This window comes from Triticum dicoccoides, chromosome 4B (assembly GCF_002162155.2).
Source record: "Triticum dicoccoides isolate Atlit2015 ecotype Zavitan chromosome 4B, WEW_v2.0, whole genome shotgun sequence".
Taxonomy (NCBI): Eukaryota; Viridiplantae; Streptophyta; class Magnoliopsida; order Poales; family Poaceae; genus Triticum; species Triticum dicoccoides.
In genome coordinates this window covers 88,037,840-88,057,898 of record NC_041387.1, presented here as the reverse complement: position 1 = coordinate 88,057,898, position 20,059 = coordinate 88,037,840, and the positions used below count along the sequence as shown (strand labels likewise).

At 44.3% G+C, this 20,059-nt stretch overlaps 1 protein-coding gene across 1 annotated transcript; it reads left to right on the top strand.

Annotated features, from left to right (window-relative positions):
• The first annotated feature begins 17,854 nt into the window (after nucleotides 1-17,854).
• LOC119295190 (F-box/kelch-repeat protein At2g44130-like) lies at nucleotides 17,855-19,305 on the top strand. The gene has a single exon (XM_037573546.1). The coding sequence runs from the start codon at nucleotides 17,923-17,925 to the stop codon at nucleotides 19,033-19,035; it is 1,113 nt and encodes a 370-aa protein (XP_037429443.1). The 5' UTR covers nucleotides 17,855-17,922; the 3' UTR covers nucleotides 19,036-19,305.
• Nucleotides 19,306-20,059: the final 754 nt, after the last annotated feature.

Sequence of the window (20,059 nt, the reverse complement as noted above, 5' to 3'; positions counted from 1 at the left end):
GCCATCCTGTTTTTCATACATATTCCATCCTCGCATCATGTGTTTGCCTTTCATCCGAGTAGTGTTCGTCAGTATCATGCATGAAGGAGTTCTGAAGAGCAAATTTTATTCCTTTTTCTTATCGGTTTGACTTCACAATGCAAAATCATTACAACTGAAGGAAATTAATCCGACAATGGATGATGGTGGTCCTTCAGAGCAACTCAAACAGGGGGTCTCTACAGATTCTACTCCGCCATCCTCCCAACAAGTTTCGCAAGACAACACAAGGCTGGACAGTCAACGTAGTTGTGTAGATGATGAGCACATCTCCCCTACTCCACCATCACATGTGCTTGCTCTAACTTGGCACTAATATATGTGGTTGCATGTTGCGTATGATGTCTAGCTTGTATTGCTTCTAATTTGAGTTGTGTCTGCTTACTTTACACATAATGCCTGTGAATATGACACGTGTTCCTATTTCTAGAACATACGTGTACATGATGAGCACATCTCCCCTACTCCACCATCACAGGTGCTTGCTCTTACTTGGAACTGTTATATGTGGTTGCGTTTTCCGTATGATGTCTAGTTTGTATTGCTTCTGATTACGTTGAATTGCATCTGCGTAGCTTACAACTTATACCTGCAACGATCACTTACCCATAAGACACATTTAACTTGGGACTGTGATGTAGGTTGCATCTTGCATTGTCTTCTAGCTTGTACTGCTTCTAATTTCTTGAAATGGCACTTACGACGAGACACTTTTTACCTGATAGAGTGATATTGGTTGCATGTTCATATGGTGCCTAGCTTTCATTTCTTCTAATTTTGTTGAAATGCCTTCGCTTATTGTTTTTTCATACATATTCCATCCTCCTATCATACGTGTGAATATGAAATGTTGTCTTTTTTGTATATATTCCATCCTCCTATCATGCGCTTGCCTTACATGAAAGTAGTGTTCGTCTGTATCATGCATCAACCAGTTATGCAAAGCTAATTTTATTCATCTTCTTGTGGTTTTGACTTCATAAGGCAATATCAGAAAATAGGAAGGAAAAGAGTAAGTTAGGGGATGTTGGTGGTCCTCCGCACCGACGCAAACAGAGACTCTCTAGATTTGCCACTGCTACTGCTAATGAAGTTGAAGTCCCAAGTATACATGATGAGTTCATCTCCCGTACTCCACCATCGCAGGTGCTTGCTCTAAGTTGAAAGTGTGATAATTGGTTTCACGTTTCATATGTTGTCTAGCCTGTATTTATTCTATTTTGATTAAATTGCACTTGCGGGGTTTATACGTTATACATGTGCATATGACATGGCTTTATGTGTCTAGAATACACTTCATCTATCTATCATACCATGTTCTTACATCAAAGTACTGTTGTTGTGTATCACACATCAGTCACTCATGATTGGACGCTTTTAACATGGTAGTTTGATAGTGGTTGCATCTTGCATTGATTTCTACGTTGTATTGCTTCTAATTTTTCGAATTGCCACTTATGACAAGACACTTTTAACTTGGAAGAGTAATATTGGTTGCATATTTCATATGGTGTCTAGCCTGCATTACTTCTATTTTCTTGAAAATCCTTCTGCAAAGTTTGCACATCATAGTTGTGAATATGTCATACCGTCCTGTTTTTCTTACATATTCCATCCTCATACGGTTGTCTTACATCAAAGTTTTGCTTGTCTGTATCATGCATCAATGAGTTCTGAAGAGCGATTTTATTCTTTTGTGTTGTGGGTACGGCTTGACATGGCAAAGTCAAAAAAGAGCAAGGAAAATAATATAGTAGGGAGTGTTGTTACTCGTCGGGTGAAACGGAAAAGGATCTGCCGTCGAGATTCTGCTGGTACTTATAGTGCAGTAGAATGTCCAAGTCCACCGGCTAAATCTACAAACGCAGTATCACCTGCTCCACCAGCTGTAGCATCTGCTTCAATTGTACCAGCATCTCAACGAGTTACTCGTTCGTTTGCTCCAGAACTGGCCAGTTCCCAAGCTGCCTTCACACCTAACACTACTTCCGAAGCACTGCTGACACAATAGGACTTGGCAAGATCAGATGAACCTCATGAGCATCAACACCAAGACGCTACCTGACCGAGTCAAGTTGTAGTTGCATGCTCCTTTATATGTACTCTCATAGTTTGATGTACACTAACACTTTCCATATTCGTTGTTGAACTAGCACCACGGCGCAAGCGAAAATAGACATCAGGGATAATGCTTGACAGATTAACAAAATCTAAAGGAGGAAGGATGGAGATCCATTTTGAGGCAGGTTTAAAAAGGCCACGTGATGCTACAGAGTCAGCCAAGTTAGTATCAGAGGCAGCCGTTGTCGTTAAGTGTCATGCACGTATCCTCCCAACGTGGATCCAGTACAGGAATGAGAAAGACAATACCCAGTTTAACACCTTCCTTGACCATTTATACGTAAGTAATGTTATTCATCGCAATTAGTAATATTGTTTTGCTCTGTCCCATACTTTCTAGCTTCCTCCTAATAAGACTCACATTCTTTTTTCAACAGATGAGGTTCAAGTTGGATCCGAAAGATGATGCAACTAAACAAGCATGCACTCATGTTTTTCAGTCTGCTCTGCGACAGTATCGGTACCACCTTAGAAAATCTCACTTTGAAGGCAAGACTAACAATGAAATCGCACAAACATCTCTAGTGGAATATATTACAGATGAAGACTGGACAACCCTTGTTAAACACTGGTCTGATCCAAAGTATTAGGTAGGCTATATATATTTGATCAGACCACATATTGAACTTGTATCTATGTATGTGCCTTACAAGTGTATCTTCTTCTAGGCTAACTATTTGAAGAACAAAACCAACCGTTCTAAAGTGAAATTCCAACACACAACAGGATCTCGTAGCTATATTGCACACTGTGAGGCTCTTGTAAATAGCTGCTACTTCCTTCTTCTTTTTGTGTCATATTATCGTATCTATATTGACTTGTTCGAAATACAGAGGAAAGCCCGTGCGGACCAAAAAGAACCTAAACCAAATGCAGTGCAAATCCTCAAGGATTACCACACCGGCAAGATGAAGGGCACGAGCACACCAGTTCAAGCCGCTGTTTTAAGTCCTTACTCCTCCTGCCTTCAACTGATTGGTACTGTGATGTGTTCATTTAACTACTTGGTTTGCAGCCAATGTCAGTTACTCTGTTCACTTTTATACACAGTTGTCTTAACGTATCATTTCACCTTACATGGTTTAAAAGAGATGAAGAATATTCTTTTGGTCTTGATCTGTAATCTAGTTGTTATGTTCACGTGCGTACACAATGATAAAATAGCATGTTTGTTTTATATCTGTTTGCCCATGATATGAATGATGTCATACTATGTTCATCCTACTTTAAACCATGTCTCTTTATCCTTAGATGTCAACGAATGTGAGGAAATAGAAAATACAGTAGGCATGCTACCTGGACATATGTTCCGAAAGTGATTTTATTATGTAGTTGGCACTACAATACATGCTAATGTATTACTGTAGTTCACCAAAATAAGTTATGTATAAACGTTTAACCTACTTTATTTGTTTTTGTCTCATTAGTAACTTATCTGGTACACTAATCTACAAGTTCAAACTTTCAGGAAGCTATGGAACAAATGATTGAACAGCCACAACCACCAGGCTACCACATGCACAATGTCACCTCTTGCTACAGTGCGTCAGTATCTCTCTATTAACAGTGCAAAAAGCACCTTCCTGCGTAATTCTGGGTTGGTTGTCAAGGTAAACTCGTCCAAATCGCCTACTGAACAAAATCTTCCTGCTAGATAGAGTGATATATCTGTGCTCCAGACACAAGTCCAATCCCTAATGGACGTCGTTTCGGAAACAAGAATAGTGGTTGACAAATGTCATCAAGATATGAATGGTTTTGAAACCAGACTATCACACATTCGCTTCGTTGTTCAAGAGCAATGGCGGAAAAAAGGTGAAGATCGTGCCGCTCCATCAGATTCTACAGCCTGAAACATTAGCACTCAGGTCAAATGATATGTGCTTCTGTACATCTGATGGTGCTTTTATCTGGAAGGATTGTAAACTTTATGCCAACAGGCCTTTTGTTGTATGGTTGGAATTTATTTTGTTGTGATACAACATTTATGATGCTGCCACAGGCTGCAGTAATTACGATGCTATTTTTGTATAGTGTAGGTTTATCTTAGTAATGTATTCGGCCGAAAGCTTCGTAGGAGCAAAACATGCCAACATTCGTCGGGCCCATTCCAATTGGTCTAAAAACAATTACGGGCTGAAATTGGCATGCAGCCCACTAAAAATATCTGGGCCTAAATCAGCATAAGCTTTCATATTTTTCTGGTAGGCCTGTGCCCATAGTGGGCCTTTAACAGGCCTAAACATAATTTGGGCTCTCAGTAAAAATAGGCCATTTACACGTGTAAATATCTCGAGCCCATAAAAACATGGGCCTTCAATAGACCGAAAGTGAGATTGGGCCCTTATTGTGCCAAATAACCCACTCGTCTTAGGAGGCCGAAATGGTGGCCCATTTACGATGCGGATCTTTGACATGCGGAAATTCGGACGGGTCGTAAATGCGTCGACCTAATACACGGGCCTTTAACAGGCTGGAACTTCGGTCGGGCTAGTTTATTTTTGTATGGGCCGTTAATGGGCCCGATATGACGTTGGGCCACATGTGGCCCATGGTTTTCGTCCGGCGTTAACAGGCCGAAAATGACAATAGGCCGAAAGTGGCCCATCTCTATAGTGGGTCTCTAACAGGCCGAATGTCGGACATGGCCGAATATGACCCAAATCCTTCACGGTCGTTTATGGGCCGAAAGTTTTGATGGCCTATAAATGGGCCCAAATGAAGCAGGACCTTTAACGGGCCGGAAATACACCGGGCCGTAATTCGACCTAATTACTTAGCGGACTGTTAACGAGACAGAAGTGACCATGGGCCGCGTTGATGACAAGTTTAGGACAGGCCATTGACGGGCCGATTTGACAGAGAATGTTGGGTCTTTAGCTGGGCCAGCCCATTATGGTCTGTAGAATCTTGTGGGCCTTTAGCTGGGCCGGCCCATTGTGGTCCGCAAAATCTTGTGGGCCTTTAGCTGGGCTGGCCCATTATGGTGTGCAAAATTGTGTGGGCCTTTAGCTGGGCCGGCCCATTATGATCCGCTAAATTTTGTGGGCCTTTAGCTGGTTCGGCCCATTATGGTCTGCAAAATCTTGCGGGCCTATAGCTGGGTCGGTCCATTATGGCCCGCTAAATCTTATGGGCCTTCGGTTGGGCCGGCCCATTTAAGCTTTATGGGCCAATTTTGAGCCGGTCCATGTGTCAACATATCATAGGCCCATCTCGACCGTTCGATGAGTGACACCTGTGCCAACGCGGAGCTGACGCGTGGATCTGTCAGCCAATGAGAATTTTACACATGGAAAATCAGCATTGTTTGTGGTTGTTAGCGGGTTATGGGATCCAAAAACCGGACCCAATAGGTTAACTACGGTTAACGGCGTCCGGTTATGGTGGATGTTACGTGTTGGTCACCCTTGACGAAAGCACTTCTATGACGCGCGATTTATCGTCATGGAAGTGGACACTTCCGTGATGATAATTTTGGTAATGTCATGGAACACTTCTACGACAGCACAGGTATGACTATCTTGATTCTGTCATAAAATCGTCATGGATGTACATGCATGACAGAAAACGCGACCTGCTGTGAAAAACACGTATCATCACGGAAGTGTATTTTTTTCTCTAGTGCCCATCGCGCGCCCCGGCAGCCCAACCCCATCGTGTGTGCCGCCCTCCCAATGCATGATCTCCTCCAATGCCTCCCGTTGCCGGAGACCGTCCTTGCAAGCACATCTCATGGATGCGTCAGACTTGCTCATTGATGCCCAGGCAAAGTAGTGGTGGGATCGACAGAACTCACGAGTGTGATTCGGCCGGGTAAACCATGGTGATAGAAGAAAGGAATCTGTACCACAGTGATAGAAGAAAGGAAGGAGATATAAGAAAAGAAATTGATCTAAAGAAGGAAGGAGATTGATCACGAGTTATTGTGTTATCAAATCAGATTTTATATTACCATGCATGAATTGATTGCATTTGGTTACCATACATGCATTATTTGTTTATACCAAAGATAGAAGAAAGGAATAGAAAACCAAGGACAAAACCGCCAGGGAGAAAACCGATGGGGAGAAAAGAAAATCGATTGAGGGGAGAAGGGGGACGTACGAGAGGTTGGACGAAGCGAGGGGAACGTAAGAGGGGAGATGGAACCTTACGTTTCTTTTAGGTAGTAGAGATTCTCATATTAAAATTAATGAAATTGAACAAAATTTCACAAATACATAAAATGTTCATGAATGGAAAAATATCCTAAAGATTGAAAACTGTTTGTGACATACTCCCTCCGTCCGAAAATAAGTGACTCAACTTTATATTAACTTTGGTACAAATTTAATATAAAGTTGAGTCACTTAATTTGGGACAGAGGGAGTACAAAATATATTATACATTCATAAAATGTTCGCTGATTCAAAAATGATCATGTATTCCATAATATGTTCTATAAATCCAAAAACAGTTCGTGAATTTTTAAAATTATTTCATTAATTTCCAAAAAAAATGTTCACCGATTCAAGAAAATCATATAAAAATGATCATAATTTTTTAACTGTTTTAAAACAGTATAAAATTTTCATGAATTCATAAAAAAAATCTTGACTTTACAAAATGTTCGAAAAATTGTAGAAGTGTTTATGAATTTGAAAAATGTTCACGATTTCATATTTACTGATAAGTTTAAAAACATATTAATATTTCAAAAATTGTTCATAATTTCACAATATTAAGAGTGACAGTGTCTCACGATGATGCAACAGAATGTGCTGATGACCATTGAAATGCTGTTTTTTCCCATTGCAACCCACGGGCCTTTTCCTAGTGAAAATACAAGCGCCTTAAGCGCTGTATAGGGAATACCACCTGTGTCTTGCCTACTGCGAGCGCTCGCCTACAGTGCAGTCGAAAGTAGGCCGGCCAGGGATATTGTTTTTTTTCTGTGTGCCCACAGCTCTTGTTGAAGTACGTTGGTCTTTCTTTGCTGTGCTAGTGTACTTGCTGCGTTGCACAGTGGACAGGTCTAGTACGTTTTTTTCTGTATTAGTTATAATTTAAAAATAAATAAATATATATATTACGAAAGAGAATTTAGTTAATACTGAAAGTAGTCATAGCACATTTAATAAATGTTCACTCGACATTTTTAAATGGTTTTACAATTCAGAAAATATGTGTGGCATTTAGAAAATGTTCACGCATTCTAAAAAATATTTAATCAACATTTTTTAATGTTATACAATGTAAAAAATATATTTGTGTAATTCAATAAAAATGTTTCATACCAATAATTTTTTCATGCCACTAGGAAATGTTCACAGGTTTCAGAAATATGTTTGTGGCATTTAAACAAAGTTTATACAATGTGGAAAAATGTTCGTGTAGTTAAAAAGTTACACATCATTCGGAATATCTTGAACATATATTAATAAAAACTACCAAAATGTATCTATAAAACTTGTAATCATGTAGTTGAAAAATGGTAAACGTATTTAAATAATGTTTTAGATGTATATGGTAAAAGTATCAATCAAAACATGTATTATAAAATATATTAAATATGTATAAAAAAATTGTGTATATAAAAATGTATGATGAGTTTTAAAAAGTAGATAAATGTTGAGAAAATAATAATAGAAAAAGCAATGAAAGCCAAAGAAAACTGTTTAAAACCAAGAATGAAATAAAAAGCTAAAGAAAACCAAAGAAAAAGAAATACGAAGAAAGCCAAAGAAAACTAAATAAATCTGAAGAAAACCAACTCAAAACTGTGAAAAATTCTCTCTCTCTCTCTCTCTCTCTCACACACACACACACACACACACACACACAGAGATTACGCATAAAACTTAGGTGAGGTACAATATTGTGCCGGCCCGTCCGTAGGCGATACATATTACGAGTTGCATCGGGCAAGAAATAGCATATGCGGCCGAGGAAGGCCATGCATCGTTCTCTTCAACAAAAAAAGGAAGACCATGCGTTCACACTTAATTAAATCGGGCCAAGAAGGAGGAGGACCATACATCAAGGTTTTTGGTTTGCAAGATCCCTATTAATGGACACATATGGCACGACTCCACCCGAGTCCTTCATAGAAAATAAAATAGAAAATGACACAAAAGTCAAATAATTCTTATCTTTTATGTTCAAAAACTTGGTACCCTATTCCAAATTTTGTCTTTTTTTGCATAAAATACCATCTACTCCTTTCGTTCCTAAATATAAGTTTTTTAAAGATTTTATTTAGTACGAACTACGTACAGATGCATATAGACGTAATTTAGAGTGTAGATTCACTCATTTTTGTTACGAATGTAGTCACGGGGACTTTGCACATAAGGAACGGAGCTGGTATTTTGAATTTCCAAAAACACTTAGATTTATAAATGAAGGGAATATGGTGTATCTACGCGAAGTTTGCACATAAGTAAAACACTCAATCATGTATGCTAATTTTTTGCTGCAAAACGTGTTATTACATTTTTATTTTATTTTATTGTTCATAAGGAATGTGCATGTACCCAGATTTCGAAATTCCATGTCCAACACATTTGCTGATTGCACAGCCGGCTGTCAGGGGACGATTGACAACTGACCCGATCATCTGTGTCACGAACCTAACGGGAAAAAAAATGGAGAAGTGATTTGAGCTAGGATCAGCACCAATGTGACACGTGAGTACCTTCTTCCTTTTGAGGTGACATCATGCGATTTATTTATTTTTGGAATTGTATGTGAGTATTTTAGTGATCCAACCTGTTAACGTCTTCCCACGGCGCCCCGCCCGCGGCTCAGCCGGCCGACGTGGCTTTCTTATCCCGGGATGCGGATGCCAAGCCGGACTTTTCCGCACCCTGCGACGTCGCGTACTGTGCGTACGTCGCGCATGGGTGGCGGATGTGGGCCGTTCTGCCCGCCACGTCCCGTCAACTTATCCGACCCTTCCCGCAGCCTCGCGCCACGGCCATTGCTGTTGTACTCGTCCCCGGCCGGCTGACGGAGGCGGCTTCCTCCAGTCCGTTGCTTGCGTGGCGGCTACAGATTCAGCGTCGGTGAGGCGGTGACGGACGCCGAGGCTTTGCTTGGAGGGGAATGCAAGCAAACTCTGCATGTCTACGATGCCTGCAGGCTGCGGCGGCGGCCCGGGGCTGTGCTGCCGTCGTTCCTTCGCCATTGATCCATAGCTGCCTCTCCACAAGTATAACTCACAGCGACCAGTACTCAGCTAGCTTGCAGCCTAAATTTCAATTTATCTATTATTATTTAAATCCATCACTCCCCAAGCAAAGGCAGGGCATGTGCATCGCCTAGGAAAGCTCGTATTTCCTGCGGAAAAATCGTGCAAGCAGGCTCACGCCACATGACATGTGATTCAAGATTCAGACGTCTATTCTGCTGAAGCACTCCAGTCACCAGTGAGTACTTTTCCTATTGGAAGATGTGGAAGTACTCCTCCACTGCCTTGCCTTCTAGAAGCACGTGGCCATGTCGCAAGCTAAAAGCAGGGAGAGCTTGCTTCAGGAGGATAACACTGTCAGAGGTAATAATTAGTCTAGCGTGATATGAAGCTGGCCCAGAATTAGGATTAACTGCCGATCATGGCGACCGCCTACCGGAAGCGTCTAGTTTATTTATAATGAGAAGAAAGGTGAGCAGCTAAGCTCTCGTGATCCCGATGCGCTTAGGCAAGCCTAACAGTCCATCGCGGCGTCACGGTGGCCTGGCCCCTAGTGGCTGGTGAACTGCATAAACCGGCCGGCCGGTGCAACGCACGTCGCCGCCCGCACGCGTTTTGATCGAGCCATGATGACGGCCGGCACAGCCGCACCACCGCGCAAATAGTTGGAATTGGTTAGAGCAGACCCGCCAGCAGTAGAGTTTTCTGGTTGTCTCGATAGATGCTTCCAGCCACGTCCACGTCCAAGTTGCGTTTGACGTTTCAAATCCACTGAGAAGTACTATATTCGTCCTGGTTTATAGGTTTCCTTTGTAGTTTGGTGTCAAATTTTAACTAAAGATTTAACTAATGGAATGTTAATGCATGTCAAGAAAAATTATTTCATTGGATTCGTATTTGAACATAGTTTTCAAAAATATAATGTTTGGTGACATGCGTAAACATTTTGTTAGTTTAATCTATGGTCAAAATTTGGCACGGAATACAATGAGGACCAATAAACCCGGACGGAGGTAGTAGTACTTGGACGGGACAAATCTCGTGTGTTGATTTCTTCCAACATGCATACGGGTAGTACATCGAGGCTAGGTGCCACTCGAAACGTATTCGTTTATCTCCGGCTATTGACTTTGACAAGTCAACTCTCCAAATCTTTGCTTACAGAAGCATGTGATTGTAATTTTTTGTTGATAGCTTACCAAGCTGACCACTTGGTTGCTTACAGAAGCATGTGAGGTCCAGAAAATCTTGACACTCTTTCTTACATGCGTCGTCTGAAAGTTAAACGCAGGATAAACATCACAAACTGCTCTCACTCCTAAACGGCAGCACACATGCATAGAAAAGCTTCTAGAAGCACCCATGGTCATGCCCTTGGCGTGAGGAAACTTGAAGTGAGGACCGCCATATGTAACAAACTCTACTGTTCGTTCAGATCCACTGCCCCACCTGCCATCCAGCATGGACTCACGTGTTTTTTCTTTTGCACTCGAACAAAATCAACTGTTGCAGCTGAAGCTATCTCTTCATCTTCTTCGTGGAGGCCACTCTCACTCCACCCTCACATGGGCTGTCTCCATAGGCCCCTGTTCCTGATTGGTCCAGCCCACTGACGATCTTCTTTTTTGACAATAACCCGCTCTCGATCTTATCCAGTTTTCTTGCCCAAAAAATCTAACCAAAAGTAATAATTCTACGAAAAGATTGGCTGACAAATATATATCGAGATAATATAGCGCAGCATCTCCATCCAGGCCGCATCAATGTTCGTTGTCATGGAACAAGTTGGATGATTCTTGCCTTGGAAAATGGGTGATTTACGAGAGCAACAGGTTATCAGAGGGGCAGAAGAAACGAACCTGCCACCATTAGTCAAACACGAGATAAGCGTTTACTAGGGTGTTTGTGCTCATCCATAATATAGCGATAGCACATGTCTTATGTAATATATGGTGACAGAAAACATGGCTGACCACAAGAGATAAGGTGCTGATGCATTGTTGGTGTTAAACCATTCACATCGTTTGCTTAACATCCTACGCCACGGTCTAGCCGCCGGAGTGATCCACAGAATAACATGGAGCCAATCAAGCATATTGTATGACGCTGGCTGGTAACGTGACAAAGAAGATTACTGCCGGTATCATTATAATAAATCCCCCCGTTCAAAAATATACTATGATCTACCTTTTTGTGAATCGGATGTATATAGACACGTTTTAGTTAGTTTGTTTCTCATTTCAGGCTCTATATTGAAATATATGTATCTGAAACATCTTATATTTGTGAACCGAAGGATTAGGAGAAAATAGTTTGTTTTTAGAGCATGCGCCTGGTTTAGAGAACTTTTATGGAGTACATATTGGACTTCCCATGGATACATCCGTTGCACTTGTTGGTAATTCTCCGTAAAACTTGGCACCTATTACACTTTGGATACCTTTTGTAGAATAAATAGCATTGACATGTAAACTTCTCATTGACTACATTGATGCGGCCTGGTTTTGCCCCTTCTATAATTAATCCAGGTATACACTGATTAATTATACTTTTAATAACTATGGTGAATCAGTTTCATGCAATTGTGTATACAACTTTCCGAGTTACATTTTGGATATTCTTTACATGTAAAAGGTTTAGCGGCTTATTCCATGATCTTGTAGTGTTGTCTAGAAAATTTTATAACTGAAATTAGGTACTGCACTGATTATGCATGTGTCAAACCTTCACATTTGTCCTCTTCTCCCTCTCCCAACTACGACTTGTTAATCTAGCAAATCTTGTAACCGCCACCTCCCAAGTGCTACCACCATCTTCCCACCCCTCTCAACACTATTATTCTTGGAAACAATGTTCTCACTAGAGATAACCTATGCAAGAGGGTCTGGGAGGGAAATGCAAAATGCCCATTCTGTCGCAAGGAGTGTCTTGATCGGTTATTCTTCATTGCATGATTTCTATATATGCCTTGGATGTAGTGAGATGTGTGTTGGAGTGCTGATAAATATACTATCGGTCTCAGAGTTTTGTAATTGGGCATGTGATTTAATTGGTAGATATAGGTGTGTAATGGTCTTTATGGAAGGTTATAAATGCACCCTGTTCTAGAATGTATCACTTTATTATCCTACTAGCATTATATCACATATTTCTTATTGGTTAGCATATTTCTCCAGATTACATAATAAAAAAACTTCAATACATATATCGCCAGTGGGCAAGAAATCTGCATCATTTACTTTTGATTTGTTTCATATAAGATATGGTTGGGGCGCTGGTAAGGATAATCGCTGGGTAAAAACGAGCGGGGGTTGAGGAGATGCGAATTGATATTTTAACATCATGAAGTAAGACTTTCTATTTGTTTATATGGTCAAGGAGAAGAGCCTTCCTAGAGTACTTATACCATCTCTAACTAGATGATAGCCCGCGCATTGCGGTGGGAACTGGTTGCATATATTCTAATGAGATTGGTTGTATGGAGCATAAATATGTGAATTACTAATATCATGTGTCTATTGTTGTTGAAATATGCCCTAAAGACAATAATAAATTGGTTATTATCATATTTTCTTGTTCATGATAATTTAATATTATTCATGCTAGAATTGTATTGACCGGAAACTTATATACATTTGCGAATACATAAACAACACCGTGTCCCTGGTAGGCCTCTACTGGACTAGTTCGTTGATCAAAGATGGTTAGTGTTTCCTAACCATAGACATGAGTTGCCATTTGATAACGGGATCACATCACTAGGAGAATGATGTGATGAACAGACCCAACCGTAAGTGTAGCAATAGATCATATCGCTTAGTTATTTGCTATAATTTTCTTCATGTGAAGTATCAGTTCCTCAGACCATGAGATCATGCCACTCCCGGATACCTGAGAAATACTTTGTGTGCTATTAAATATCACTTCGTAACTAGGTGACCATAAAGGTACTCTACAGGTATCTCCGAAGGTGTCTGTTGGGTTGCTTGGATCGAGACTGGGATTTGTAGCTCCGTGTGACGGCGAGATATCTCTGGGCCCTCTAGGTAATACAACGTCACAAGAAGCTGCGTGTGGCTAATGACTTTAGTCACGGGATCTTGTATTACGGAACAAGTAAAGAGACTTGCCGGTAACGAGATTGAACTAGGGATGGAGATACCGACGATCGAATCTCGGGCAAGTAACATATCACCAGACAAAGAAAATTGCATATGGGATTATCTTAATCCTTGACATCATGGTTCAACGGATATAGATCTTCGTGGAATATGTAGGAATCAATATGGGCATCTAGGTACCACTATTAGTTATTGATCGGAGAGGTGTCTTGGTCATGTCTACATAATTCTCGAACCCGTAGGGTTGCACACTTAACGTTCGGTAGCGCTAGGGTAATATTGAGATATTAATAGTGGAAAGTACGAAAGTACTTCGGAGTCTCGAGTGGGATCCAGGACATCACAAGGAGCTCCGAAATGGTCCAGAGGTAAAGATTTATATATGGGAAGTCATATTCAGGGTTCGGTAAAAGTTCGAGAATTTTCGGTAGAGTACTAGGAAGGTTCTAGAAGGTTCCGAGGGTTCCACCATGGGGCCCAACAACCCAGGAAGGGCCCACATGGACCGAGGGGTGGGGCTTACATCCCACGTGGGCTGGCCGCACCATTCCCCAAGGCACATGTCATTTAAATCTAAGCTAAGGTCTTATCTCTAAATTTAAATGGTTGAATCTAGAGATAAGATGTTATCTCCAAGTTTAAAGGGATTTCTCCCATGTGGCCAGCCCTAGGAGGACTTTGGACGCCCTCCACTGCCCCTAGCCTATATATAGAGGGGGGAGGCGCATAGGAGCAGCCACCCCTTCACCCTTGCCCATTGCCTCTCCCAACTCCTCCCACGTTTCTCCGGTACGCGCTTGGCGAAGCCCTCGCTTGGCACTAGATCGCCAAGCCACCACCATCACTATACCACCGTGTTGGTTCCGATCTCATCTACCTCCTCTCCCTCGTTTGCTGGATCCAAAAGGAGGGGACGCCATCGAGCTGAACATGTGCTAATCTCCGAGGTGCCGTCCGTTCGGCACTAGATCGCATTGGATCGCCACTGGATCGTGCAGAGTACGACTACATCAACCAATTTACATACGCTAATGCTTTCGGTCTACAAGGGTATGTAGAAACACTCCCCTCTCATTGCCACACATCTCCTAGATTAGATCTTGGGTGTTCGTAGGAACTTTTTTGATTTTCATGTTTCGCTCCCCATCAATTGTATAGTGTCAACCTTCTTTTCATGCATGGTTGTGTATTGAGGTAGACATTTTTTTCATTCATGCATGGTTGCAGGTGCATTAAGCATGCTAGTTGGGTGGAGCATGCAATTAAGAAAGAGAGAATAATAATTGATGAGGTGACATGTGTGGTGAGGTAGCATGTGTGCACGATGAGATAAATAGGATAATGGGGATCAACTTCTTAGGTATACATGATATGTTTCCTTCTAATTATTTTTCTAAAATTGTACTAAGTACCATTTTTATGTTAAGGCAGGGATGTATTCCACCCTGGAGTTTACCGCGGACCTTGCAGATGCTTGATCTATCAAATGATGCAAATGAAACTGGGGGGGTTAATTATGCTCATTACACCGATAAAGAGAGAAAAGAAAAAACAATTTGGATGTTTTCCGGGATAAGAATACGTGGATGGCGAATAGGAGTATGAAGAGCTTTTCTTTACTTTCACTTTTGACAATAGTAGATATGTAAAAGCATTTTATGTTGGCGTAAAGAATTAATAGAAGGTTATGTTTGCACTCTGTTGGAAAAGGCAGTGCCTAGGAGACGCTTAAGCACGCCTAGGCGCTAGACAATGGCCCAACGCCTCGCCTGGGGCATGAATGGAAGTCTAGGCAGGGAAAGCAAGGAATTATCCACCCAAGCAAGAAATCATGCCACATACTGCACTGACATGCCGAATGGGTTATATTCCGATGGTAGTAGATGGTAACTAACTTATTTATATGCCCTAAACTAATATCAACAACCATATAATAATCAAAAATACACTACGAGCAAAAACTATATTACTGCCTAGGCCGCGCCTAGGGCGCTTAGGCACTGCCTAGGCACTAGACGAAGGCCAACCGCCTCGCTTACGCCTACCGCCTTTTCCAAGTTTGCATAAGCTTGACTAACCTTAAAAAAATTCATAGTTGCATGAGCTGCCCGCCATAAGTGGTGAGAATTATTAAAAAAATCTGATGTTGTTAAATACATCATGACTGGGGACGCACATGTCATAAGCGTTGCTATCCGCTGCTTCATCACCCGATCGCCCCAAAGGAACTGAGATCTTAAACTCAAGTAACGCCGAAGGGGAAGACCATGGCAAAAATAGAGTGAAACTAGAGAAACTAAGACACCACTAGCTTCTAGACATCAACCACGAATGTCACACAAGAGAGAGGACCATCAATTCACAACACAACACCCACAATTTGGCCCATAGCCGCTAAGAAAAATTCTAGCAGAGTCGCCATAATGCATATGGAACACACACAATAATGTTCTGGAGGCTGGCAAGCCTGTGCACAAACACATAACCGCCATATACCATGCCTACAAAAAAAATCTCCATGTGGGACCCGTTTGTCATTTGCTATCAAGAACTATCTCTTCTCCATCTCACCAAATAAAAATTGAAAAAACTTTAAAACTTTATTTTAACAAGGATTTCAATAAAGATTCCTAGTATGATTTCAACAACGAGACTACTACTAACTTATAGACGACCTATTCCTTCGTTTGAAAGTGTACTCTCAAATGAAACATGCTTCGGCTATGGTGGTTTACGAACACATGACATCCTTGGTACGTGAGAAGGCCACGAGGGCCACAATGGTAGCCCCCCGTGAGCATAGGTCCCTCTCTGCCAAGGCAATTTTCTTCATGCAGACAGGGTAGTAATGGGCGTCTGGGAGGCGCTCCAGCCCAACGACTGATCCAGCCTTGTGGGGCACGTCATTCTCAACCCACTCAAACCATTTCCACACCCTCTCCCGAAACTTTCTCTCAGCATGGTCTTCTTTAGTCTCACCGAGAAAAGCTTCGCGCGAATGGCTCGGCCATCGCGACAAGGCCGATGTGGGTGAGTGTGCCGGCGAAGGGGAAGATAAGGATAATTGTTGGGTAAAAATGAGTGGGGGTTGGAGGAGATGCGAATAGATATTTTTAATCAATTAAGACATCATGAATAGTCGCTAAGAACAATTCTAGCAGAGTCGTCATAGTGCATATGGAACACAGAGAATAATGTTTTGGTCCCTGGCGAGCCTGTGCGCAAACACATAGCTGCCATAAACCGAGCGTACAAAATAAATCTCCATGTGGGACTCGTTTGTCATTCGCTACCAAGAACTATGTCTTCTCCATCTCACCAAATAACAATTGAAAAACTTTGAACTTTATTTTGACAAGGATCTGAATAGAGATTCCTAGTATGATTTCAACAACGAGACTACTACCAACTTATTAACGACCTATTCCTTCGTTTGGAAATGAACTTTCAAATAAAGCATACTTCGGCTTCTTCCACTCCAGTGGTTTACGAACACGTGGCATCCTAAGCCACATGGGCCACAACGTAGCCCGCCATGAGCGCAACGTCCCTCTCTGCAAAGGTGATTTGTCATCATGCATAAAAGGTAAGTAATAGGTGGTTGGGAGTTGTGCCCAATGGCTGATGCAGCCTTGTGGGGCGCGTCCTTCTCGACCCACTCAAACCATTTTCACATCCTCTCCTAAAACTTTCTCTCGACGCGGTCTTCTTTTGTCTCATTGAAAAACTTCGCGCGAAAGGCTTGGCCGCTGTGACATGGCCGATGTGGGGCGAGTGTGGTAGCGACGGGGAAGATGAGGAAGGAGTGATGCTGGCGAAAGGAAGAGATGGGTGATGACTGGCACCGCCGAGCAACAGTGGGCCGATTTGTACCCGTAATGGGCGTGTTTGCATGAATCACATAATTTGCTGGACCTGTTTTTCGAATCTCAAATGCCAACCGGACAGTAATTATGGGAATTCGGTACTTATGGAAACTTGCCAGAATTACTCTAATAGCACAAAATTAAATGAAATCAAAACTACACTCCCTCTCGCATCTGCTACAACGGCGTAGATGGAAAATGGAGGACGCTGGCGCGTGGTCCAGGGTTTTGCTCGGCTGTTGCTTTGCGAAATACTTATAAAGATGCTTCGAATTTTGTATGAAAATTGCGTTACGAACGAAATGTGTATTTAAAACAAAAGGTTCGATCGTAGGGAGAATCAAACAAGCGAACGAGCCACGACAGAGATCGGTCGCAGTCGGTGCTGTCGTCGGTGCGCGGTGAACTGCATTTCGACTGGCGCCAGTGCACTGATTTTTCTTCTCTTCAAAATACAGCTTTCGATGTGTCCTCTGCTCCAGTCACGCCGCGCCACGTGCCCCCTCAGCGCTCTATTTATGCCACCCATCGACCGAGCCAGAGAGCCATCCATCTCCATTCCCAACCCCAATCCCAAATCCCAATCCCAGAGATAACGAAGATGAGGAACCAGAAGAGCCGTGTTCAGGAGTGCAAGGGCGAGCACATCGACCTCATCCCGGGCATGCCGGACGACGTCGCCGTCGACTGCCTGGCGCGCGTCCCGCACGCCTCCTTCCGCTCGATGCGGGGCGTGTGCCGCGGCTGGAACAGCGCCGCCACCGCGCCGGACTTCGCGCTGGCGCGCGCCGAGGCCGGCGCCAACGAGGATCTCGTCTACCTGCTGCAGTTCGGGAACCCGGCGGCCGCGGACGCGGACGGGGTCGCGCCGGAGAACGCCCAGGCGTACGGGGTGTCGGTGTACAACGTCACCACCGGGGAGTGGCGCCGCGAGGGCGCCGCGCCGCCCGTGCCGATGTTCGCGCAGTGCGCGGCCGTGGGGAGCCGCCTCGCCGTGCTGGGCGGGTGGGACCCCAAGACCTTCGAGCCCGTGGCGGACGTGCACGTGCTCGACGCGTCCACCGGCGTGTGGCGCCGCGGCGCACCGATGCGGTCGGCGCGGTCCTTCTTCGCCTGCGCCGAGGCGGGCGGCAAGATCTACGTCGCGGGAGGCCATGACAAGCTCAAGAACGCGCTGAAGACGGCGGAGGCGTACGACGCGGGCGCCGACGCCTGGGACCCGCTGCCGGACATGTCGGAGGAGCGCGACGAGTGCGACGGCATGGCCACCGTCGCCGGCGACCGGTTCCTGGCCGTGAGCGGGTACCGCACAGGCCGCCAGGGCGGGTTCGAACGCGACGCCGAGTGGTTCGACCCAGCGTCCCGCGAGTGGCGCCGCCTGGAGCGCGTGCGCGCGCCTCCGTCGGCGGCGCACGTGGTGGTGCGCGGCCGGGTGTGGTGCATCGAGGGCACGGCCGTGATGGAGTACCGCGGGGAGCGGCGCAGCTGGCGCGAGGTCGGGCCGTCCCCGCCGGGGCTCAAGGCCGGCACGGCGCGCGCGGTCGCCGTCGGAGGCGGCGAGCGCGTGGTGGTGACCGGCGCCATCGAGTCCGAGGGAGGAGGCACGGGGCACGCGCTGTGGGTGTTCGACGTCAAGTCCAAGAACTGGACCGTGGTGCGGCCGCCGCCGCAGTTCGCCGGCTTCGTCTTCTCCATTGGATCCGTGCGCGTGTGATGTCTCGGACCGCTCTCCTGCCCAAGGAGACTTCTTGCTAGTCATGTCATGTGTGCGAGAGATGAGCGGAAGGGGGAAGGCACAGAGATGTGAGTAGTCGACGGCATCGAAGGCGAAGAGAGGTAGTGTAGTTAGCTCAGCTGTGTTCATCTGCCTCTGTTGCAGAACTGAATTCCTGCTCGTATGGTTGGACTGATGGATCAGGGGTGTAGTAATCCTTGTTTTCCGAATCTATAGAGGTTGGATTACCTGATTGTTCTTGGCAAGCAACATTTATCCGCCTTCTTCAGTCAAAAATACTACGTCCCCAACATGTAAAAACAGGCGAACACTCTATGGATGCTAGTACATCTCCTCATGAGAGTAACAACCAAATGTGCGCAGTTGAACTGGGCTTTGACAAACACAAGATTAGGCGAAATGAAGGGCTTTGTGCGGATTCTTCAGCGTCATGCCTTGCTTGAGATCATTTCATAAGGGCATCTCCAAGTCGACCCTGCAAGAGCAACTCCAATGCGCCCACCGAAACAGCAACTCCAATGCGCCAACCGAACGAACACGCGCTTTGGTCGTCTGGGTCGGCCAAACGAACGTTTGTGCCCACCTTTTCATTTGGGTCGGCAGGTGCACCCAAGATTGACAGATCCGAATCTGCGACCGGCCATACAAAAAAAAATGTACACACGCGGGTGAAAAATATGCACAATTAAATATAAATGACCGGTCATCGTGCCGGCCAAAGTCCACTTAAACATTAACAGAACTAAAAAAGTTTGTGCCATTAGCATGCTGCCCTAGGCGACGTCGTCTTCCTCCTTCCCGGGGCCGGTGAGGTCGATGAAAGCCGGCCCAGCCTAGGGGAAGGCGGTCTCCCACGTAGCACGCGCTTCCTCCCCTGCCGTCAGTCCCGCCAGCACTGGTTGTCCTGGTGGTGGCGGTTGCACTGCAGCTGCACGGGCGTGCTCCTCCCTCTCCAGGGGCTCCTCCCCCGCCTCCAATGCCAGGCGGCGCCTGCTGCTCGCCG